At 40.6% G+C, this 25317-nt stretch overlaps 2 protein-coding genes across 4 annotated transcripts in view; both read right to left on the reverse strand.

Annotated features, from left to right (window-relative positions):
* PSMC1 (proteasome 26S subunit, ATPase 1) overlaps positions 1–25317 on the reverse strand; it is a 1015066-nt gene that overhangs the window by 266997 nt on the left and 722752 nt on the right. The window lies entirely within an intron of this gene.
* TDP1 (tyrosyl-DNA phosphodiesterase 1) overlaps positions 1–25317 on the reverse strand; it is a 95254-nt gene that overhangs the window by 50904 nt on the left and 19033 nt on the right. For all 3 annotated transcript variants that reach the window (XM_050799074.1, XM_050799072.1, XM_050799073.1), the window contains exons 6-12: positions 23559–23593; positions 12491–12583; positions 8437–8604; positions 7893–7971; positions 4011–4196; positions 3337–3385; positions 1093–1159 (exon numbers count right to left, since the gene is read on the reverse strand). In XM_050799074.1, coding sequence (XP_050655031.1) covers positions 1093–1159; positions 3337–3385; positions 4011–4196; positions 7893–7971; positions 8437–8604; positions 12491–12583; positions 23559–23593 — 677 coding nt within the window. The remainder of the gene's footprint in view (positions 1–1092; positions 1160–3336; positions 3386–4010; positions 4197–7892; positions 7972–8436; positions 8605–12490; positions 12584–23558; positions 23594–25317) is intronic.

The following is a 25317-nucleotide window of genomic DNA, read 5'->3' on the forward strand; positions in this document are numbered from 1 at the left end:
GCATGTGTGCATATGTCTCCTGCCTGAACTGTGAGCTCCTTAAAGGGAAGAATCATGCTCCCATGGAGTGTTACGATACAGGCTCAGCAAAAGCTTGTTGAATGAAACAAAATACAAAAAAGACAAAATACAAACAGTATATGAAAAAAATGAATGCTGAAAAGCGAGGGCAGAAACACTTTAGTCAAATGCTGACATTCACAAATCTGAGTTTGGTTTCTAAGTTTCCAATACTGTAGACTATGGTTCTATGGGAACCTATATAATGAAGCAACAATCCTTACTTATAGGAGGATGGTCCCCCCAGATTACCAGATCGTCTGTGAAAACAGAATCAGGCTTAGGTAGGTACCATCACTGTCTTCATTCATGTGAATTTAATAATATAATACTGAAAGGAGTTCAATATAAAAAAATGTCCTCTGTAAGGAAAAACCTCTCAAGAAAGCATTAAAGAAAAGCTTCAGGATAACACACTGAATTACAGCTGAAAGCTATAATTCAAAGTAATTCTACTTTCATTTCTGGCTAACCAGCACAGCAAACACCTGTTGAGACAAGCATGAAACAGACTGGCCTTGCATATGCAGGCTGTGCAACTGCTGTGGCTGGAGAAGGATGAAGCACATTCCCTTCACTTGTCCACTCAGCATTTACTGAACTCTTGACAACATGCCAGATACTATCCTGTATCCTCAGGAAACAGCAGCATAGAATCTGCCCTCACCAAGCTTGCAGCTGCACATATGATGGTACAGACAGAATAATGATACTTTATATTTTGGAAAAATGAACTAAAATACTGCTTATGTAAATTCTAAACTACCCAGCATGATCTTTTATTTATCTTTCTTGGCATGCCAATATTTAAATAGAAACCTCACAGCAATAAATTTTCCTCTTTGGTATTAAGAACCTATTCCAAAAAAAAATTCAAAACCTTGTTTTAAATTATTTCTATCACTAACATATGTAGATGAAAGAATATAGCTATATTACATAAAGTTCCTTTTTAAAAAAAACAAACCAGTGACATAAATAACATTCTAATTCCTAAAGAAGCAATAGCAGCAGTCTAAACCAATTACTTACTGAAAATAGGAATGCAGCCAATTCTGTTTTTCAGCTGTCTGGATGCTATAGGGAAGAGAGCCCCCAGCTTTTAAAAGAAAAATAAAACAATAAAAATTATGAAATATAATTTGAGGAGCCCTCATTAAGAGGAAAATCTATAATAAACAGCAAGAAGGTAACAGGAAAAAAACTACTTCTATTACTTCATCTTACAGAACAGTTATTTGAAAGAATATCTCTATACTTGCATTAGATATGTTCTCTTAATGAGATTTCCTTCCTTCAGTTTTAACTTTATACAAATCTTATAAACATCCAGACTTATAAGCAAAAGTAAGTGATGATCATATACTTTACAAAGTATAGTCATGGGATGCCTTTAAATAAGGCTCATGTAACACAAACATAGTGAAAACTAATGACAACTTGCTAATCACTTTTTAGAAACCCATTCAACATTCAGAGCAGGAATTATGAACACATTAAAAAGATTTCTCCCATCAGGAATGTAAGGACTATTTACAATTCTTCTCCTGTGTCGAGAATAAAAGTAAATTACCTCATTGAGGACGAGAACTCACCAAGTAAAGCGGAACAGAGCTTTTTCCTGCAAAAGCTTCAACTGCAAATAACTAAAACCATTCAGTTTCAAAACTTCAACTGCAAATAACTAAAACCATTCAGTTTCAAAGCCAGTTATAAAACAGCTTTGTTAAAAATACCACGCTTTTCCCCATTAAAAGTACACTTTGAAAAGAAAAAATTATAATTGAATTACTTGGTGATGGTAATTTAACATCTATAACTGCATAGATCTGAGGTGTTAGAATCCTGGCCCATCCTACTCTCCTTATGCAAATAAGACACAGCTGGACAGCCTCTGTTTTTGCCCAAGACCGTGACACTTGGGGAGGAAATCTAGGACGAGATGTCAGTGCTCCTTCTACTTCACCTTTACACACTATTTCCAAACAGACTTTGTACTGGCTGAACAGATTCTGACAAACAGAAAAGAATGGCTAAAAAACAAAACATTCAGTAAACAGTTCAGTTTGAAAAAAGGAATTCTAAAAGCCTTATTCTTGCAAAGAGAATAAAGAAAGTTCCAAGTGGAAATACAATTAGAAGTCAATGCTTGCTCATTTTTGAAACGAAGAAAACTCCACAGTGGATTTATCAGTGACTTTCCAAACACATGCTGGAACTTCTCCACACTGATCTATACCCAAAGAGATCTATATCCAAACATCTCTGACATATCAAATAGGGCATGTCCTGTCTTCAACTTCAAATAACTAAAAACATTCAGTTTCAAAGCCAGTTATAAAACAGCTTTGTTAAAAATACCATGTTGTTCCCCATTAAACATATACTTTGAATGAATCTAGCCTATTAGAGGCGCAAAAAGAGGATCAAAGAAAAACCACTACTGTATCCCTGAGTCTCAGTGAAGTAATTTTGGTTTTTCCATTAAAAAGCAAAAAAATGGGCAAATACACTCCAAACTCTAGCGAGATTTTTCTGGCAGATTTTTCTTATTGAGCCTGATAAGCAATAAATGGACTAATTCAGCACATTCTGCTCTAGCCATCAGCAAATGCCAATGCCAATTAGACTTTGCTTTTTCCAGAGACAGCCACTATTTGGGTTTTCGGTTAACACCTCCTGATTACACTAACTAGGGGGCTGCTGAATTCCGAACAAAGGTTTAGTGCCTGGTATGAGTATAAGGGAAATGGACAAGGTTGACGGATGCCTACAAAAAATCTTAGGCATTTGCAGGTGAAGCCCTTGACAGAATAGACACATCAACAATGTTACACCAAAGGCAAAATTTTAAAAATTCCAGACCTTAAATATATCTGTATCAGGCATTTAAAAGGCACATGGTACCTCAAACACAGGAAGGGAGGATGTGGAAAGAGATGAGAGGAAGGTATGCTGGATAAGCTCTGAAAAGGCACTGAAGAGTAAGGGGAAGTTGATTTTATTTGGCTATCTTGTCTGGACAACTAACCTGCTGGTTACCTTACCAGTAAAAATGAAAACCATTGTGCAGAGGGTTTCTGTGAGGATTAATAACACACCCAAACTGAGGGGTATCATCTGCAGAACGTAGAGCTTGATATTGCCTATTTTCATGATCCTTATACAGTTAAGTGAAAACCATCTCCAAATTTCTAACCAATACTGGTAAAATTTTACCAGGACATTCATGAAATATACATAAAACACAACTGACACAGTCTCCCCAAGAATTACCAGGATATCCTTCTAAACTGGTCCGCACATTTTCCACAGAAGGATAGATCTAAAAATAAGAGAAAAACAATAAAACTCAGAAGGTACCATGTTGAAAAAAAAGAATGATAATCAGCTTTTAAGAAAATGAAAATCTGTTAAAAATACTTTTAAATTAGAGAATATACTTTAAATTTTTAAAAGTTCTCATCTTACAAAAAAATGAATTAGTAATGAAACAAGAACCATATTTGATGTAAAATTATACTTCAATTTGAATATTTTTTCCTTTGAAATTCAAGTTAACATTGAATGGAAAATTAACTATTAATTCACAGGTCTCTAAATAATTAAAATGCCCCTAATTCTGCTGGCTATGCTACATCAAATATTTTCTTCCTTGGTGCAGCAACCTGAAAGAAAGGATAGAAAAATCACAGGCCAGTCTGTGTTTGCAATGGAGCTCCTGAATAAATCAGCAAGCTCTTAGCACTGGATATTAAGGCAACTTGATTACAAATGACGATGCTAATGTACTGCTCTTTCTGTACCCCGCCCCCTCCCACGCCAAAAAAAAAAAAAAAAAAAAAAAAAAATCACAGAATAAAACATCTCTCCATTACAAAGAGGACCAATTTTCAATTCTCCTGTGTAGAGAATAAAAGTAAATGACCTCAATGAGAACGAGAACTCACCAAGTAAAGAGGGACAGAGCTTTTTCCTGGAGTCTTGCTTTCCTTCCCCAGTGTCAGCATGCTCTCTTTAAACTCAGAACATAACCACTTTGATTCATCAGCTCCCAAGGAGCCAATGCTTGAAAACTGACCCACGACAGGCCAGGACTCTGCGTTAGGTATGGATGAGGCATGGTCTTTCAGAAGCTGGGAAAGAACAAAAATGAATGTTAACGTGACTCAAATAATCTTAACAGAAAGGCTGTAATACCTGAAAACAGTTTTCTGCTCTTGGAATGCCTAATTAACAAGAAAAGCTGAAAATACTAATGATCAATTTCATACCCACACATATACATTTTTTCTTCTTTGGGAAATTTTTTTTAAATACTAAAAACATATTTTTAATGGAGTAGATGGACAGAAGTTCTCCTTTCCAAAATTCTTTGATTTGTGCTAAAAGCAAAAACAGATTTAAAAAGTTTAAAAAGGCCCATTTCAGTAGAAATTTCAGATAAACCACCAACTTGTCATATGAAATTAGATTTTTTACTTGAAATCATAATTGTTTAATGCACCTTTGATACTATGAAATATGTATTTGGTCTTCATCCCTGTTTCCTGGCATGCAACTACTAAAATCCTTGGGATTTCCAATGTGATGTCTTTCTGTATATTAATGAGACTGATGGCAGGCAGACCCTAGGTAACTTCAGGATGGGGGCTGGTCACGATAAAGACCAAGGCATGATTAGAAGACTGGGACTTTTGGCACCACCCCCCAACCTCCAGGGATAGGAGGGGCTAAAGGTTGAGCTGATCACCAGTGGCCAGTGATGTAATCAACCATGCCTATATAATGAAGCCTCCATTAAAAACCCAAAAGGACAGGGTTTAGGGAGCTTTCTGACAGCTGAACACCTGCAGGCTGCTGGACAGTGGTGGTGCACCCAGAGAGGGCATGAAAGCTCTGTGCCCCTTCCCTATACCTTGCTCTATGCATCTCTTCATCTGTATCCTTTATAATAAGCCAGTAAACATTACGTGTTTCCCCGAGTTCAGTGAGCTGCTCTAGCAAATTAATCAAACCCAAAGAGAAGATCACGGGAACCTCAACTTGAAGCTGGTCAGCCAGAAGTTCTGGAGGCCCAGACTTGCAACTGGTGTCTGAGGGAGAGGGACAGTCTTGTGGGACGGAGCCCTTAATCTATGGGATCTGAGGCTACCCCCATATTTCTTTAAAAAAAAAAAAAAAAGTATTTTTTCAATTATTTTTTCCCTACTTTTCTCTTTTCACTGTTCCCCCCAACTCCTTCCCCACTTCCTACTTAGCCCTTTAGAAATGCAATTATAACCTTTTACTTTTCCTTTAGCAGCCACTCCCTACAGGGCAAGTTCATCTAACTTTGTGCTTAGAAGCTCCAGAGCAGAACTTTCTCCCACCAGGGCACTGCCTTGAGGGACAGCAGTAAATTTACAACCCAAAGTATGCCCACTAAGAAACTCTCCCACCTGGAGAGTTTCGGCCATCTTTACAACCTAGTTCTGCCCAGGAAGAGACCAAATGGACTGCCTGGTAGAGAAGGCAGAAAGTAAGGAAGTATCCACCTGCTTGCTTCCTCCTCTGCGTGCCATTCATGCTAGGCCCCCTTTTAAAACTGTCCACTTTCTGGGCCAAGAGCAAAGCAGTGCCCTTAAGACAGGAAGCCTGTACTTATTCCTCTAAGCCAGCTTTGGAATAAAAAGTCACTTTCTTTATACCATCACTTTCTTTAAAGTGACTTTCTTTATACATCTCCAGGAAGACAGCATAAGAATTGAAGTGAACTAGAGGACACCCAGCTGGTGTCCCCTGCTTTGTGTATGAGGAAAACCCCACACATATTTGGTCACAGTTTTCTGTGTTGACTGTTGTAGTGTGACAGCAGAGGAAACAAAGTGAGTTTTTTGCTACTGACATTTAAACCATACCTAGAAGGATTACATATTTTGACTCCTATCATTTGAAAGAGGTTTAACATTCATAGTTTAACACTTGAGCTCCAGGCAGCTGTGATGGTCTAAACATAAAAGAGAATATTTACATACACATACCAGCTAAAACACTGCAGAAGACTGATCTGCATTTCCTGCTTTGGTAATTATGCAAAGCTGCAGAAACAATTCAGAAAATATTTGGAAACCTTATCCACTTAAATATGTGCTGAATGCCTACCTAGAGGGCTGGAGAGAGCAGAAAAATAAACTGTAGCTCATATTCTGACTGATGTGTTGTTTAATATGTATTATTTTCCTTAACACAGCTTAGGCATTAATACTTACACATACACTTCCCAAAAAGCCCAAAGTTTCCATGTCCACCTTGGGTACATCATGGTGTAGGGAAGAGAGCTGAACCGACAACTTACAACACCCAGTTTCTATTGCAGTGCTCAGTCCCTGAAGGGCCACCCTATCCTGGACAAGTCTCGGGCTTAGATTTACACTTCAGTGGAAACAGGCACCTAATCACCAGCCTGCCTTCCTGGAAGAAAGCTGTGGCGCAACATAAGCAACTGCGTGTAAAAAGTGGTTTGAAAACTCTTTAACATATAGTTGAACTTTCAGTATCAGATGGTGATCACACACAATACGTGCTATTATCTAGCCTATCTAAACCATTAGACATTAGGCCACAAACAACCGTGTATGTGCACTGAAGACTTACCATGTACCCTGTACTGTTTTATATTCATCATTTCATTTAACCCTCACAGTCACCAGAGGGAAGTACTATTATTATGTCCACTTTATAGATGACAAGTGATGTATGTTAAGGAACAAGTCAAGGTCACATGGCTTGTAGATAACAAAGTAGGGTTTGAACCCAGCTATGAATACCTGCCTCCAAGGCTGGGCACAGGCCAATGTGCTCAACTTCCTCTCTAGGCCAAGACATAAAAGATGTCTTCACAAGATCCTGCCTGCTTTAAGTTGTGATCTCATTTCACAAAAGGAAATTAAAATAAAAAGTTTCATTAATCAAGGGAAAATTCTTACATTTTAAATAGTTTACAGAATAAGAGGTTAAGGCTTTAAAGAAAGCTACTTTAGGGAACTTATTTATTTTTTTGAGACGGAGTCTCGCTCTATCGCCCAGGCTGGAGTGCAATGGCGCAGTCTCAGCTCACTGCAATCTCCGCCTCCTGGGTTCAAGTGATTCTTCTGCCTCGGCCTCCCGAGTAGCTGGGATTACAGGTGCTCGCCACCATGCCCGGCTAATTTTTGTATTTTTAGTGGAGACGGGGTTTCATCACGTTGGCCAGGCTGGTCTCAAACTCCTGACGGGCTGTGATCTGCCTGTCTCAGCCTCCCAAAATGCTGGGATTACAGACATGAGCCACCACGCCTGGCCAGGGAATTTATTAAGGTCAGTAAACCACCTAAAAAGAGATGAAAAAAACTTTAATCTTCAACTTATTTTATTTTATGACCTTTGTGTATTTTCATATCAGCAGCAAGTATTATTTTTGTAATTAGTTTTATTAAGGGCACTGGTTTAATAATCAAAATATAGCTCAGTTGTAGTCTTTACTCATTTTCTGTTTGTTGAATTTATATCTTAAAACTTGATATGCTGAATAATCAAAAGCTATAATATGTGTATGAATAGGAAGCCTCTATCTTTATTACAAATAAAAACTAGAGTATATTTATGCCATTAATAGCCTATAGCTATAAAAGAGGCAAAACACATTAAAAAGCAGTAATTACTAAGAACTATAATTATCAATTTATCAAGTACCTATTTGCCCAGAATTGTGCAGAAATATTGTGAAGCTGCATCAAAATATAAAATTATTTTAAAAGAAAGAATATACATTAAATTTTTAAAGAATGTTAAAATAGTAAAAGTTCTGTTACCTTCCTAAGTCTAAAATGTCCCCAATTATCTTTTTGACTTCCTTGAAAGCGTCCTGGGGTTGAACCAATAAGATAAACACTAAAAGACATAAAAACACAAGTTATAAAACATAGTGATGTCCTTTGGGCACCAAAAAAAAAAAAAAAAAAAAAAAAAAGACAAAATACACATGAAAATTAATATAATCAAGAAATGATCCAAGAGCCAACCCATTTTCTTGAATTGACTCTCAAATTCATTTTTCAAGCAAATCAACTAATGATGGAACACCTACAAGATGTAAAGTATCAGACAAAGAACTCAATAATTGTGAGAGTACCCCAGTGGGAGGCTAAGGTAAACATGAAGATTCACTGGCTGTCACTTTCATGCCTGAGAACCACGAGATACAGATGTGATAGAATCTGTTCATCCCCTCATCACGTCCTGAAGCTTGGCTAGATTTCACCCCATCTCTTTCCAGGCCCCTGCATTCCAGACCTCATGAGGCTCGCAAGGTATGAACCTATCATAAGCGCCCCAAATTGGTAAGTTGGTACATACTTCGTTTCGGAGAGATCGTGCTCGTGGATGGTATCTATCCACTCCTTGAGAGAAGGGGCATTATAAGCCATCAAGTAACTGATGAGATCAGCTTTAAAATGTGTTGCTGACTCTCCAGATTCGTGGGTTCCATCAACAATTCGTGGGTATAAGGGGCTCAACCATATTCTGGAATTAAAAAAAATAACCTTTAACAGTCAGGCACACAACTGATGACAGTGATCTCTGTATCGATTATGCCTTCATTCTAAGAAAGAGGTGAATTCTCGGTGTCTCCACATGGTAAGTAATTTTAGGAAACACAAAACATAAATGTGAGCACACTACTCCAATGGCTTCCCATCACATTCAGAATTATTCCTGAATGCCTTGCCATGAATTTAAGATTCAGTAAGACCTGGGCTCTGCCCACTTCTTCCAACCCACATCCCTCCACGCTCCCTCTCACTCGCCAAACCTTCCTTATTCCTCCTATTACCTCTGCACCTATATATTGCTTTCTAAGACTTGATGGTAAGAGTTAAGAATTCTACTCTTAACAGTTAGAGCAAATTCATGCTACTAGTGGTAATCCCAGCAAGAATTTGCCCTTGTCTGCACCAGTGCAGCTCTTCAGCCAAATGTGAAATAAGAATTGTGTTATCTATACCAAAAGTGTATGTGAAAAATCTATTTTCAATCAACAAACCCATTTTCATAATGTAGGTGCTATAGCAGCATATTTTTATGTCTTATACTTCCTGGTGCCTGGATTAAGTATCACATTCAGTGACATTACAATAACCTCAAACTTTCAAACACTTAATTCACTGAAGCAGCATAATAGACATCTTTCATTTCATTCTTTTTCCCCAGAGGAAAACAGTGCTCTTTGCCAAAACTTCTACATTATATCCGTAAATAGAAAACAACCATATCTAATCCCAATCCTTCTATAAACTGCTTCACAGTAGATTACTAAAATGGCTTCAAACCTTTTGTGCTTCAGGTTCTTCAAATGCAAAAAAGTGGGGTTAACAGGGCTGCCTCACTGGGCTGTTGCAAAGCAATGACTTCCAGGAGCAGTCAAAAGTATCAGGTGTTACATTTTTCCCCTTTTGTGGCTACTCCCCTTTTCCCCACCCTGGGTTCTATCTATTAAGCTGAAAGAGAAACTGCCTAATTTCTCTTTCGCCTGGCAGCCCCTGAAGGAGACTGGCAAGATGCAGGCCAACAGGGCAGAAGTCATCCAGAACTGCAAAGACTCTTGGCAGCGCATCTTCTGCAAGTTTCTAGCAAGGGGCACTTCATACCCCTGCTTCCCACCCTGGGGAGGCACTTAGCACAGGAGGTAGCATGGTGTGACGAGGGCTGGAGCCCAGGTTCTGGACACAGATTGGCTAGCTGACTATACCATTTTGGGTAAGCCCTGTGACTTCTCTGGGCCTTTGCCTCCATGTGTAAAATGACCAGGTTGGGCTGGATAGACGTGGAGGACCTCCCCCTTGCAATAGCACCTCAAAGTTTCCACGCGAGTGAGGCTCCCCCGGGATCAGAGATTCACTCACAGGTGAGTTCAGGATGAGAAAGAAGACAAATGACTTTCTAAACTAAGATGATGAGATATGAGGCATTTTTAACACGTCACAAAATAAGATGAGAAAATTATTATAATGAGCCAAATAATTTTATTTTATTTTTTTACTGTGAGCTTTGAATGCAACTCTCGTTCTAATTTTGAAAGTGAGAAATCAACAGGTGAACCATCAGGCAGCTGAAGGGGATTAGCAGAACCACGGACCAATTATGAAGTGAGATTATACACAAAAACTGCCTTCAAAAGTTTTAAAATTACCCTAAACAACATGAAATGCAAAGTATTAGAGAGTAGAATATAGACCAAGCATGAAATAATAGGATCCCACACGAGGATGGCTGCTAGAGGAAGATTTCACAGTCTTGGTACTTTCTGAGTTTTGAACCGTTCCTACCTAGTCAGTAAGTTTTCTAAAATTTTAAATTAAAAAATATTTTTTTAAATAAAAGGAACACCCAAGCCCTTACCTCTGCCTCTTCCCTCCTAGCAACCACCCCAGAGAATCCCAAAAAGGTACCACTGCCTGTAAGCTAAGCTTCCAACTTCAGAACGAGCTGGAGGCCCAGGGTGGGATTCTTGGAAGCATGTGAGGCTGAGTGCTAACTTGAGAAATCCCTTTAGTAACATTAATTATTGTTTCATGGGAACAAGCTACATTAATCTCATTTCCTTTTGTTAGGGCTACATGAATCTCCACACCCAATCTGGCAGCTCAGCAGAGCTGGCTTAGAAGCTCTTGGGGTATCAAAGGCATAGTTAACCATAAATTTAGTAGATCAAGAAAGTGCTACAGCTGAGACTTAGAGACAGAGCAGCTATCCCCTCAACCCTGGACCAGTCAGAGCCACACTTCATTCTGAAAAGCATATTTTAAGTGGGATACTGAAAAACTGTAACGTGTTTATAGAAAAACTACCAGGAATTACGGCTAGGGGGCTCAAAGCCACATGCTATGGTGGGGCAAGGGAGTGGGGAGGGAACAAGAGATGTGAGGCTCACAGACAAGACTCCCGTTCAAACTCTGAAGGACTGCCTTAAGGGAAAGAGATTACATTTGTCCTGCGCAGCGCACTCAGGTTGAAGCAAGACCTGTTGAAGGAAGCTGGAAAGTTATTTTAGCTCACACTAAGATGTAATTTGGGGCCGGGCACAGTGGTTCACGCCTATAATCTCAGCACTTTGGGAGGCTGAGGCGGGCGGATCACTTGAGCCCAGAAGTTCGAGACCAGCCTGGTCAACTAGGCAAAACCTTGTCTCTACAAAAAATACAGAAAGTTAGCCAGGTGTGGTGGTGCATGCCTGCAGTCCCCGTTACCCAGAAGGCTGAGGTGGGAGGATCACCTGGGCCCAGGAGATTGAGGCTGCAGTGAGCCGTGATCATATCACAGCATTCTAACCCGGGTGACAGAGTGAGACCGTCTCAAACAAACAATGTAACCTGGGCTCAGCAGAGCTTAGCTAAACGTAATACACTCCAATTAGAGTTCTAGCCCAAGCTAGGCAATGATATGGGGCAGGGTGAGGCAGAGGAGGATGACAGAGAAAATGTGAACCCAGATATGATGCTAGACAAAAGTCCGAGTTTCTCCCAACGCAGAAGGCTGTTTGTTAACCAGCTCTTCTCTAGGACAGGAAGAGATGTGCAAAATGGCTTCAATAAAAGAAAATTAAAGTTAGTCATAATCAAGAATAGCTGAACTTGATTTGAGCAAATCCCTAAAAATCCCTTTTAAAAAGCAAACCCCTCTTGAAAAGGGGATCAAAACCTGGATCTAGCATATGTGCACCAAGTACAGAGGGTTAGTAGTTTATAAAGTTCAGAAAAGCTTTCATATTCAATTCTTCTCTTGGAGATTCACAACTTTATTAACACACTAAAGGCTCTAAAAAGACACCAGCTTAAATTTGTTTCAAAGAAAACACACCAACTAGGGGAGTGGGGAAATATTTAGCACACTATTAACATGACCAGGCCCTACCCTAACTTTTCCTTTGATTCCTGTTTGGGAAGCGGCAAGCAAAAATACAGGTGAGTACATGAGCAAGGAGAAATCACAAAAGCTATCTGGTAAATCCTACCGGGAAAACAATGGGTTCAGATCTTTCATTCTGTAACCCCTTTTCTGCCTCAGATCCTCTGCATGTGCTGTTTCCTCTACTTATCTGTAGAGTGTATATGATGCCACTTCTCTAAAAACTAGGAAGACACTACTGTGTGTAAATAGTAATGTATGTTTATATGTACCATAGAGGTAGCTGTGGATGATGATGCTCCTGTTAACACTGGTTACTCCAAGAAGGGAGAATAGGGCAGGTAGTAAAAGAATACAGTAACTTTTTCTGCATACAACTCCTTTTCTAGGCCATGTGTGTTATTTTTACAATTAAAAAAAATAGAAAAAAGAATAAAGCGAATGTTCCGGCTTTTGACCTTTCTCAGCACACACACTGCCAGGAAGTGAGCAGGCCCCTACGAACCCTTGAGTTTTCTGGTGCCAGTCAGCATGGATGAGGTTGGAGGTGTGTATGACAACCCGGAGGCCTTCTTCATAGAGCAGCAGCATCATTTTCCTTTAAAAACAGCAAAGGATCAAAAAGCATTAACAGTACTTTCAAAATATGTAATACTTTCCAATGCAAATGTAATATATAACTAAAGGAATTTTTTTAAACTCTCATATTACCCAAACTTAACATTTAATAATTTCCCCTTCTATACATTACCATGATGAAAGTCTGCCTGAGTGATAGGTTGAAAACCTTTCAAAAAGGTTGAGTATTTGGTGGTAAAAGAACTTTCACCCCATTCTGTCTACCTGGCCAGTCCTGGCACTTCACATCCCTGCAGCCTAGCCCCTTATTATCTATTCAGCATCACCTGTTACTACTAGGCACCATGGGAACCTTATCGTCTGGTGTCTGAGATTCAAAGCATGGTCAACAACCTCTTGCTGCATCATGGCTGGCATTTTTTAAACAACTAAAATAGCATAAATTGGTATACTGTATATATTTAATTACTGGTTCATGAAATTTTGTTTTGGCACAAAGTTATGTTAGTGCATAATACACTGAAATGTAAAGTGTATTTCTTATTATGAGTTGAAATTTTAAGAAGTTTAAAAGATGCTTATTACCATTAGTGGTTTTTTGTATCCATAGATGCCACACTTGTCAAGTGTGTTATCTGGGCTTGGGGTAAGTCTTGCCTATTCTTCATCAACCCAAATCAGACCTAGTTGGGTCCACTCTTTTTCCATGTGACCTCCCCAGACCTCTAATCGAACACATTTCTCTTATTTTAATTGCAGTGAGAGAGAGGGAATAGGATACAGATAAAAGCTTTCCATATGAAGTCTGAAGACCTGACCTCCAGACTTTGTCATTTAGAAGCCCTTTGACCCTAGGTAAGCCATTCAATGTCCCTAAGCCTCAGTTTTCCACTTGTATGTCTAAGGATCAACCCCACTTCACGACTGTTGTGAATGAAATGCAAAAATACATTTTGCTACCAGGCATGGTGGCTCACGGCTGTAATCCCAGCACTTTGGGAGGCTGAGGCTGGCAGATCACCTGAGGTTAGGAGTTTGAGACCAGGCTGGCCAACATGGCGAAACCCCATCTCTACTAAAAATATAAAAATTAGCCAGGTGTGGTGGTGGGCACCTGTAATCACAGCTACTAAGGAGGCTGAGGCAGGAGAATCACTTGAACCTGGGAGGCAGAGGTTGCAGTGAGCCAAGACTGCACCACTGCACTCCAGCCTGGGTGAAAGAATGAAACTCTGTCTCAAAAAAAAAAAAAAATTTTTCTTAAATGTGAAACACTCTCACCTGTACATTCCTATTACTCCTTCGGTACACAGCTTTATTTTCTAATCTAATAATGGATGATTTTTATCTCCCTGTTGTTTTCAATAGGATTATTTCAATATTTCAGGAATCTAAGTTCTCTCTCTCCAACTAAAGTGTCACTTCTCACGGCTGTAACTCTGTCCTGACTTATTTTATCATTTCTATTGAGGCCAAAATGCTACTTAATACTTACTGATGAAACTCAATTCACACATGGGAAAAAAAACTGAACCACCGGCTCTCTCCAAATAAACAACACGAATACTATCTGGGCAGGATGAAATTATCATAAAAAGATAAGAAAAAGGATATGAGGACAGAAAAGAGAATGAGATATTTAGCTCTTGCCAAAACGAGAAATTAACCCAAGCTGGCAAACAGTAAATTAATGCAAAGCTGGAGAAATGACAGCTGCTGAGCCATCTTCTTTCCATTTGTGAAATGTACTCCCTGAAATCTGGGCAAATTTACATACACAGTTGCCAAATCAGCAGCTGATTGTAATTAAGAATAAGTCAGTTATGGATTCATGATAGAAGGTTTACAAATATTTCCATTAGTCAAGACATCGATTATCAGGCAAATCACACACTAATGTCAATGAATGCTATCAAACAGAATTATGAACTTGAGAGTAGCCATATTCATCTTTTCATAGACAAAATGGTAGTGTTAATAAGGTCACAATTAAAAATGGATAGGAAAGGGCGAGGAATGAGATCTCCCTTGAAGAATGCTGACCTGCCATATTGTCTGCTAAGCTGTAGGGCAGCAAAAGGGACCCAACCCAAATACACAGCTATTTCTGCAAAGGGGGAAGAGAACTAACATATGGCAAGCACCTCTCTGCCAGGTGCCATCCTAGAAGCTCTGTCGTATGTTATCACACCAATCTTCACAGCAATCCAGAGAAGGAGTTATTCTCATTCTACAATTGTGGAATCTATGTCTGGACATTTAACAGGGATTATCCAAGGTCACAAACTGGGCCAGCAGAAGAGCTTGTTGGGATCACATATGCCCGATGCCAGGGCACTCCTTTCACCACACATGGCTTCACAGGGCTGGTGGCTGCAACGGTGAACACTTCATGCTACTGATACAGGGGTAGGCAAGGTGGGGGAAGACATGGCCTTGGTGGGAAAGAGGACTGAATGATGCATGGTGGGGGCCTGGCTATAGATCTTAGTGGAAAGAAGCATGTCTTGCCCATCCTGTGGTCTGCCACTAGCTACTGCCTGGATCTGGATATTTGACATTCAGCTGCTTTGGCTTTCTCTTTCCCCTCTATCGATTCTTGGAGCCATAAGAATTAACTCTGCTCCTCTAGAAAGCTCTAGAGGAAACCTCCAAAGAGCTTTCCCATTCTAAAACACTGAGAGACAGACCACAGGATTGCATGGCATCCAACCGAAACTGGACAGAGCGGGGCTTGTGTGCCAAAGTGTATACAGTCTCAAAGACTGCCTTGTTCACTGTTTCTAGCTCTACCCTGTGAGGTGGGGAATGTAGTTTATACTCCATCACTATGATCTGGAAGGTGACTCTCCTTTTCTAATTCACATGTTTGTTTGCTTCTCTCACCAAAGAAAAAGCCATAAGAATAAAAACTCTATACTCTCTTGAGCTGTGTCAAGAACATAATAAGTATTTAATTCCTAAAACATTTTAAAAATAGGCTAGGTGCAGTGGCTCACGCCTGTAATCCTGGCACCTTGGAAGGCCGAGGTGGATCACCTGAGGTCAAGAGTTTGAGACCAGCCTGGCCAACATGGTGAAACCCCATCTCTACTAAAAATACAAAAATTAGCTGGACGCAGTGGCACGCGTCTGTAGTCCCAGCAACTCGGAGGCTAAGGCAGAAGAATTGCTAGAACCTAGGAGGCGGAGGTTGTAGTGAGCCGAGATTGCGCCATTGTACTCTAGCCTGGGCAACAGAGCGAGACTGTCTCAAAAAAAAAATTTTTTTTTTTTAATTTTTTAAAAATTTATTTATTATTATTATACTTTAAGTTGTAGGGTACATGTGCATAATGTGCAGGTTTGTTACATATGTATACTTGTGCCATGTTGTTGTGCTGCACCCATCAACTTGTCATTTACATCAGGTATAACTCCCAATGCAATCCCTCCCCCCTCCCCCCTCCCTATGATAGGCCCCGGTGTGTGATGTTCCCCTTCCTGAGTCCAAGTGATCTCATTGTTCAGTTCCCACCTATGAGTGAGAACATGCGGTGTTTGGTTTTCTGTTCTTGTGATAGTTTGCTAAGAATGATGGTTTCCAGCTGCATCCATGTCCCTACAAAGGACACAAACTCATCCTTTTTTATGGCTGCATAGTATTCCATGGTGTATATGTGCCACATTTTCTTAATCCAGTCTGTCACTGATGGACATTTGGGTTGATTCCAAGTCTTCTTTGCTATTGTGAATAGTGCTGCAATAAACATACGTGTGCATGTGTCTTTATAGCAGCATAATTTATAATCCTTTGGGTATATACCCAGTAATGGGATGGCTGGGTCATATGGTACATCTAGTTCTAGATCCTTGAGGAATAGCCATACTGTTTTCCATAATGGTTGAACTAGTTTACAATCCCACCAACAGTGTAAAAGTGTTCCTATTTCTCCACATCCTCTCTAGCACCTGTTGTTTCCTGACTTTTTAATGATCGCCATTCTAACTGGTGTGAGATGGTATCTCATTGTGGTTTTGATTTGCATTTCTCTGATGGCCAGTGATGATGAGCATTTTTTCATGTGTCTGTTGGCTGTATGAATGTCTTCTTTTGAGAAATGTCTGTTCATATCCTTTGCCCACTTTTTGATGGGGTTGTTTTTTTCTTGTAAATTTGTTGGAGTTCTTTGTAGGTTCTGGATATTAGCCCTTTGTCAGATGAGTAGATTGCAAAAATTTTCTCCCATTCTGTAGGTTGCCTGTTCACTCTGATGGTAGTTTCTTTTGCTGTGCAGAAGCTCTTTAGTTTAATGAGATCCCATTTGTCAATTTTGGCTTTTGCTGCCGTTGCTTTTGGTGTTTTAGACGTGAAGTCTTTGCCCATGCCTATGTCCTGAATGGTACTACCTAGGTTTTCCTCTAGGATTTTTATGGTATTAGGTCTAACATTTAAGTCTCTAATCCATCTTGAATTAATTTTCGTATAAGGAGTAAGGAAAGGATCCAGTTTCAGCTTTCTACTTATGGCTAGCCAATTTTCCCAGCACCATTTATTAAATAGGGAATCCTTTCCCCATTTCTTGTTTCTCTCAGGTTTGTCAAAGATCAGATGGCTGTAGATGTGTGGTATTATTTCTGAGGACTCTGTTCTGTTCCATTGGTCTATATCTCTGTTTTGGTACCAGTACCATGCTGTTTTGGTTACTGTAGCCTTGTAGTATAGTTTGAAGTCAGGTAGCGTGATGCCTCCAGCTTTGTTCTTTTGACTTAGGATTGTCTTGGAGATGCGGGCTCTTTTTTGGTTCCATATGAACTTTAAAGCAGTTTTTTCCAATTCTGTGAAGAAACTCATTGGTAGCTTGATGGGGATGGCATTGAATCTATAAATTACCTTGGGCAGTATGGCCATTTTCACGATATTGATTTTTCCTATCCATGAGCATGGTATGTTCTTCCATTTGTTTGTGTCCTCTTTTATTTCACTGAGCAGTGGTTTGTAGTTCTCCTTGAAGAGGTCCTTTACATCCCTTGTAAGTTGGATTCCTAGGTATTTTATTCTCTTTGAAGCAATTGTGAATGGAAGTTCATTCCTGATTTGGCTCTCTGTTTGTCTGTTACTGGTGTATAAGAATGCTTGTGATTTTTGTACATTAATTTTGTATCCTGAGACTTTCCTGAAGTTGCTTATCAGCTTAAGGAGATTTTGGGCTGAGATAATAGGGTTTTCTAAATATACAATCATGTCATCTGCAAACAGGGACAATTTGACTTCTTCTTTTCCTAACTGAATACCCTTGATTTCTTTCTCTTGCCTAATTGCCCTAGCCAGAACTTCCAACACTATGTTGAATAGGAGTGGTGAGAGAGGGCATCCCTGTCTTGTGCCAGTTTTCAAAGGGAATTTTTCCAGTTTTTGCCCATTCAGTATGATATTGGCTGTGGGTTTGTCATAAATAGCTCTTATTATTTTGAGGTACGTTCCATCAATACCGAATTTATTGAGCGTTTTTAGCATGAAGGGCTGTTGAATTTTGTCAAAAGCCTTTTCTGCATCTATTGAGATAATCATGTGGTTCTTGTCTTTGGTTCTGTTTATATGCTGGATTATGTTTATTGATTTGCGAATGTTGAACCAGCCTTGCATCCCAGGGATGAAGCCCACTTGATCATGGGGGATAAGCTTTTTGATGTGTTGCTGAATCCGGTTTGCCAGTATTTTATTGAGGATTTTTGCATCGATGTTCATCAGGGATATTGGTCTAAAATTCTCTTTTTTTGTTGCGTCTCTGCCAGGCTTTGGTATCAGGATGATGTTGGCCTCATAAAATGAGTTAGGGAGGATTCCCTCTTTTTCTATTGATTGGAATAGTTTCAGAAGGAATGGTACCAACTCCTCCTTGTACCTCTGGTAGAATTCAGCTGTGAATCCATCTGGTCCTGGACTTTTTTTGGTTGGTAGGCTATTAATTATTGCCTCAATTTCAGAGCCTGCTATTGGTCTATTCAGGGATTCAACTTCTTCCTGGTTTAGTCTTGGAAGAGTGTAAGTGTCCAGGAAATTATCCATTTCTTCTAGATTTTCCAGTTTATTTGCGTAGAGGTGTTTATAGTATTCTCTGATGGTAGTTTGTATTTCTGTGGGGTCGGTGGTGATATCCCCTTTATCATTTTTTATTGCGTCTATTTGATTCTTCTCTCTTTTCTTCTTTATTAGTCTTGCTAGTGGTCTGTCAATTTTGTTGATCTTTTCAAAAAACCAACTCCTGGATTCATTGATTTTTTGGAGAGTTTTTTGTGTCTCTATCTCCTTCAGTTCTGCTCTGATCTTAGTTATTTCTTGCCTTCTGCTAGCTTTCGAATGTGTTTGCTCTTGCTTCTCTAGTTCTTTTAATTGCGATGTTAGAGTGTCAATTTTAGATCTTTCCTGCTTTCTCTTGTGGGCATTTAGTGCTATAAATTTCCCTCTACACACTGCTTTAAATGTGTCCCAGAGATTCTGGTATGTTGTATCTTTGTTCTCATTGGTTTCAAAGAACATCTTTATTTCTGCCTTCATTTCGTTATGTACCCAGTAGTCATTCAGGAGCAGGTTGTTCAGTTTCCATGTAGTTGAGTGGTTTTGATTGAGTTTCTTAGTCCTGAGTTCTAGTTTGATTGCACTGTGGTCTGAGAGACAGTTTGTTATAATTTCTGTTCTTGTACATTTGCCGAGGAGTGCTTTACTTCCAATTACGTGGTCAATTTTGGAGTAAGTACGATGTGGTGCTGAGAAGAATGTATATTCTGTTGATTTGGGGTGGAGAGTTCTATAGATGTCTATTAGGTCTGCTTGCTGCAGAGATGAGTTCAATTCCTGGATATCCTTGTTAACTTTCTGTCTCGTTGATCTGTCTAATGTTGACAGTGGAGTGTTGAAGTCTCCCATTATTATTGTATGGGAGTCTAAGTCTCTTTGTAAGTCTCTAAGGACTTGCTTTATGAATCTGGGTGCTCCTGTATTGGGTGCATATATATTTAGGATAGTTAGCTCTTCCTGTTGAATTGATCCCTTTACCATTATGTAATGGCCTTCTTTGTCTCTTTTGATCTTTGATGGTTTAAAGTCTGTTTTATCAGAGACTAGTATTGCAACCCCCGCTTTTTTTTGTTCTCCATTTGCTTGGTAAATCTTCCTCCATCCCTTTATTTTGAGCCTATGTATGTCTCTGCGTGTGAGATGGGTCTCCTGAATACAGCAGACTGATGGGTCTTGACTCTTTATCCAGTTTGCCAGTCTGTGTCTTTTAATTGGAGCATTTAGTCCATTTACATTTAAGGTTAAGATTGTTATGTGTGAACTTGATCCTGCCATTATGATATTAACTGGTTATTTTGCTCGTTAGTTGATGCAGTTTCTTCCTAGCCTCGATGGTCTTTACATTTTGGCATGTTTTTGCAATGGCTGGTACCGGTTGTTCCTTTCCATGTTGAGTGCTTCCTTCAGGGTCTCTTGTAAGGCAGGCCTAGTGGTGACAAAATCTCTAAGCATTTGCTTATCTGTAAAGGATTTTATTTCTCCTTCACTTATGAAACTTAGTTTGGCTGGATATGAAATTCTGGGTTTAAAATTCTTTTCTTTAAGAATGTTGAATATTGGCCCCCACTCTCTTCTGGCTTGTAGAGTTTCTGCTGAGAGATCTGCTGTTAGTCTGATGGGCTTCCCTTTGTGGGTAACCCGACCTTTCTCTCTGGCTGCCCTTAAGATTTTTTCCTTCATTTCAACTTTGGTGAATCTGGCAATTATGTGTCTTGGAGTTGCTCTTCTCCAGGAGTATCTTTGTGGCATTCTCTGTATTTCCTGGATTTGAATGTTGGCCTGCCCTACTAGGTTGGGGAAGTTCTCCTGGATGATATCCTGAAGAGTGTTTTCCAACTTGGTTCCATTTTCCCCCTCACTTTCAGGCACCCCAATCAGACGTAGATTTGGTCTTTTTACATAATCCCATACTTCTTGCAGGCTTTGTTCATTTCTTTTTCTTCTTTTTTCTTTTGGTTTCTCTTCTCGCTTCATTTCATTCATTTGATCCTCAATCGCTGATACTCTTTCTTCCAGTTGATCGAGTCGGTTACTGAAGCTTGTGCATTTGTCACGTATTTCTCGTGTCATGGTTTTCATCTCTTTCATTTCGTTTATGACCTTCTCTGCATTAATTACTCTAGCCATCAATTCTTCCACTTTTTTTTCAAGATTTTTAGTTTCTTTGCGCTGGGTACGTAATTCCTCCTTCAGCTCTGAGAAATTTGATGGACTGAAGCCTTCTTCTCTCATCTCGTCAAAGTCATTCTCCATCCAGCTTTGATCCGTTGCTGGCGATGAGCTGCGCTCCTTTGCCAGGGGAGATGCGCTCTTATTTTTGGAATTTCCAGCTTTTCTGCCCTGCTTTTTCCCCATCTTTGTGGTTTTATCTGCCTCTGGTCTTTGATGATGGTGATGTACTGATGGGGTTTTGGTGTAGGTGTCCTTCCTGTTTGATAGTTTTCCTTCTAACAGTCAGGACCCTCAGCTGTAGGTCTGTTGGAGATTGCTTGAGGTCCACTCCAGACCCTGTTTGCCTGGGTATCAGCAGCAGAGGCTGCAGAAGATAGAATATTTCTGAACAGCGAGTGTACCTGTCTGATTCTTGCTTTGGAAGCTTCCTCTCAGGGGTGTACTCCACCCTGTGAGGTGTGGGGTGTCAGACTGCCCCTAGTGGGGGATGTCTCCCAGTTAGGCTACTCAGGGGTCAGGGACCCACTTGAGCAGGGAGTCTGTCCCTTCTCAGATCTCAACCTCCGTGTTGGGAGATCCACTGCTCTCTTCAAAGCTGTCAGACAGAGTCGTTTGCGTCTGCAGAGGTTTCGGCTGAGTTTGTTATTGTTTACTGTGCCCTGTCCCCAGAGGTGGAGTCTACAGAGACAGGCAGGTTTCCTTGAGCTGCTGTGAGCTCCACCCAGTTCGAGCTTCCCAGCAGCTTTGTTTACCTACTTAAGCCTCAGCAATGGCGGGCGCCCCACCCCCAGCCTCGCTACTGCCTTGCCGGTAGATCACAGACTGCTGTACTAGCAATGAGGGAGGCTCCGTGGGTGTGGGACCCTCCTGGCCAGGTGTGGGATATGATCTCCTGGTGTGCCTGTTTGCTTAAAGCGCAGTATTGGGGTGGGAGTTACCCGATTTTCCAGGTGTTGTATGTCTCAGTTCCCCTGGCTAGGAAAAGGGATTCCCTTCCCCCTTGCGCTTCCCAGGTGAGGCAATGCCTCGCCCTGCTTCAGCTCTCCCTGGTCGGGCTGCAGCAGCTGACCAGCACTGATCGTCCGGCACTCCCCAGTGAGATGAACCCAGTACCTCAGTTGAAAATGCAGAAATCACCGGTCTTCTGTGTCTCTCGCGCTGGGAGCTGGAGACTGGAGCTGTTCCTATTCGGCCATCTTGCTCCGCCCCCAAAAAAATTTTTTTTTAAATAAGCAACTAGAAGTAATTTCCAGACACGAGCTCAATCTTCTACAAAATACTGTCATTTCAACAAAGTGTAAACTACAGATACTTAATTGGGAAAAGTTCAATTGTAATTACTTTCCAATGGCATTTTTTGTTTGTTTTTGAGACAGGGTCTCACTCTGTCGCCCAGACTGGTGTGCACTGGCATGATCTTGGCTCACCACAACCTCCGCCTTGCAGGCTCAAGTGATCCTCCTGCCTCAGCCTCCTGTGTAGCTGGGATTATAGGCACGTCCCACTATTGCCCAGCTAATTTTTGTATTTTTAGTAGAGATGGGGTTTCACCATGTTGGCCAGATTGGTCTCGAACTCCTGATCTCAAATAATCCACCTGCCTTGGCCTCCCAAAGTGCTGGGATTATAGGCATGAGCCACAGCGCCCAGCCTCCTAGGCATTTTAAACTCTGAATTAAGAGCTCTTGGCCAGGCATGGTAGCTCACGCCTGTAATCCCAACGCTTTGGGAGGCAGAGGACGGTGGATCACCTGAGGTCAGGAGTTTGAGACCAGCCTGGCCAACATGGTGAAACCCAGTCTCTAATAAAAATAGAAAAGTTAGCCAGGTGTGGTGGAAGTGGCCTGTAACCCCAGCTACTTGGGAGGCTGAGGCAGGAGAATCATTTGAACCCAGGAGGTGGAGGTCGCAGTGAGCTGAAATTGTGCCACTGCACTCCAGGCTGGGCAACACAATACTTCTGGTTGCTTATTTTAAAATAAAAGTTTTTTTTTGAGACAGTCTCGCTCTGTTGCCCCCCCCCCCCAAAAAAAACCTCTGTTGAGTTTAACCTGAAAAGTATGTGTGTAGGGGCTAGGGGGTGGTAGTGAATGGACCAAAGGAAACAATAAGGTAAATTTTAGCAATGAGCATACAAGAACAAATTTAAAGCTAAAGTTAATGCCAGCACAGGGACTCATGCCTGTAACCCTAGCACTTTGAGAGGCTAAGGCAGGAGGTCTGTTTGAGCCCAGGAGTTCAAGATCAGCCTGGGTCACAAAGTGAGACCCCTGTCTCTACAAAAAAATTAGCTGGGCATGATGGCGTGTGCCTATTGTCCCAGCTACTTGGGAGGCTGAGGTGGGAGGATTGCTTAGGCTCAGGAGTTGGAGGCTGCAGTGAGCTGTGATCATGCCACTGCACTCCAGTCTGGGCAACAGAGTGAAACCACATCTTGAAAATATATATATACACACATACACACACACATATATATATAAATTAAAGTTAGAATAAATAGGTTCTATTCCTGTCTGCACTACTGGCCCAAGGAAGAATCACATACCTAAACCTGGGCCTCAGTTTCCTGATCTAGAAAATTAAAAGGACAGACCAAATAATTTTTATAAGAGCATTAAAAAAAGAATAGCTCTCCCAGGCTCAGCTAAGCATCACTGTGCTAGATCCGAGGTGGGCCTACCATGCTCAGTCTTTCCTAAGAATAACCGTGTAATGGACAAATGACAATGCTTGAGGGGTTCCCCCATTTCATAAAATTGCTTACGTGTGGTGTGTTCCAAATGCAATATCCAACTTTGCCTAGGATGAAAAAGAAGTCATTTATTTAAAAACAACTCACTAATATCCATATCTACTGGAAATTACATTAGAAAGCAATCAGGCCAACCTTTTTTTTTTAAACTATTTCTACTGACCTCTACTGGACAAGCCGTTGAATAACAAGACAGCTTTTATAATAGCATCTGGGGACGCTCATTAAAACAAACAAACAAACAAGACATAAATTTTGTTACCCAGAATGATTCAATATACACTACATTTTTAATTACAGTAATTAGGACTGAGAAGCTTAATTTCTGTAGTTGACCAAAAACTAGTAAAACAAGTGAGACTCTATGCAAAGTTTTAGATATTTGGCTTATACAGAAATTAATGGTACAGTTTTCAGAGAATATTTAAAAGAAACACTGAAGGCTGGGCACAGTGGCTCATGCCTGTAATCCCAGCACTCTGGGAGGCCAAGGTGGGCGCATCACGAGGTCAGGAGATCGAGACCATCTTGGCTAAAGCGGTGAAACCCCGTCTCTACTAAAAATACAAAAAAATTAGCCGGGCGTGGTGGCGGGCGCCTGTAGTCCCAGCTACTCAGGAGGCTGAGGCAGGAGAATGTTGTGAACCCCGGATGCGTAGCTTGCAGTGAGCTGAGATCGTGCCACTGCACTCCAGCCTGGGTGACAGAGCGAGACTCTGTCTCCAAAAAAAAAAAAAAAAAAAAAAAAAAAAACACTGAAAGTGGTGGCAACATAAAGACTTAGGATGTCAAATTAAAATAGAAATGTTCTTGTATTAGCATAGCAAGTGCTGAAAATAAAAACATATGAAATCCATTTTCATGTTATAAAATGACACCTTTACAAACTAATGGAGGGTATGTATAGAGAAAACATTTTATCTGATACCCACTAATGCCAGATCTTCGTTAAGCAGAATATGTCACAAAATGCAGGTTATGAAAGAGTTTAAATAACCGTAACAGTTTCACAATTAGGAATGCAGTACATGGGCTTAAATCCTGCCTTCACAACTTTCTACGATCCTGGAAAATACATCTAACTCTATGCCTCAGCTTTCTCCTCTTTAAAACGGTACCATTCTGAGATCCAGAGTTGTTAGGAATGAGCTCACACATGTAAAATGCTGAGGAACGGGGTCCTGCATGCAGTAGGCACTCTACAATCGTAGCAATCACTACTGCAACCTCTCCCCACTACCTACCCCAGCCTCCTTACCACACGACGTGGGTGAAACTTTGCTGGGGGCAGTAACGGGCAACTGGCATACACAGGTGAGTTACAACACAGTCCCTATTTGGAGTGGAGATGCTCACAGACCAGCATGTATCTGTGCACTCTGGCCACAGAAGAAAGTGCAGGGAACTCTTATTTCATGTCTTCAAAATTACCAAATGAGAAGGAAGACTGCCACTCTATAAAATGATATTTAGCTGAGAAAGAACAATGGTGAAGAGACCTGGCTTTTGTTTAGTCTGCTACAAGTTACATGCTTCTGGGTAAGTCTAAGCACAAAAAACAAGGATAATAGCTTCAACAGATATTGTTTACTGGGTGCTGTTTCTGGGCTAGTGCATCAAGTCCTTTAGTAAACTCTAGGATGAACAGCATCAGCAATCAATTTCAAAGATAAAGAAATTAGGTGACAAGCCAGTGACAAGCCCAGAATAAGTGTTGCAGACTAAACACTTGTGTCCCCCACCAAATTCATATGTTGAAGCCCCAACTTCC

This window comes from Macaca thibetana, chromosome 7 (genome assembly GCF_024542745.1).
Source record: "Macaca thibetana thibetana isolate TM-01 chromosome 7, ASM2454274v1, whole genome shotgun sequence".
In the NCBI taxonomy this organism is placed as follows: Eukaryota; Metazoa; Chordata; class Mammalia; order Primates; family Cercopithecidae; genus Macaca; species Macaca thibetana.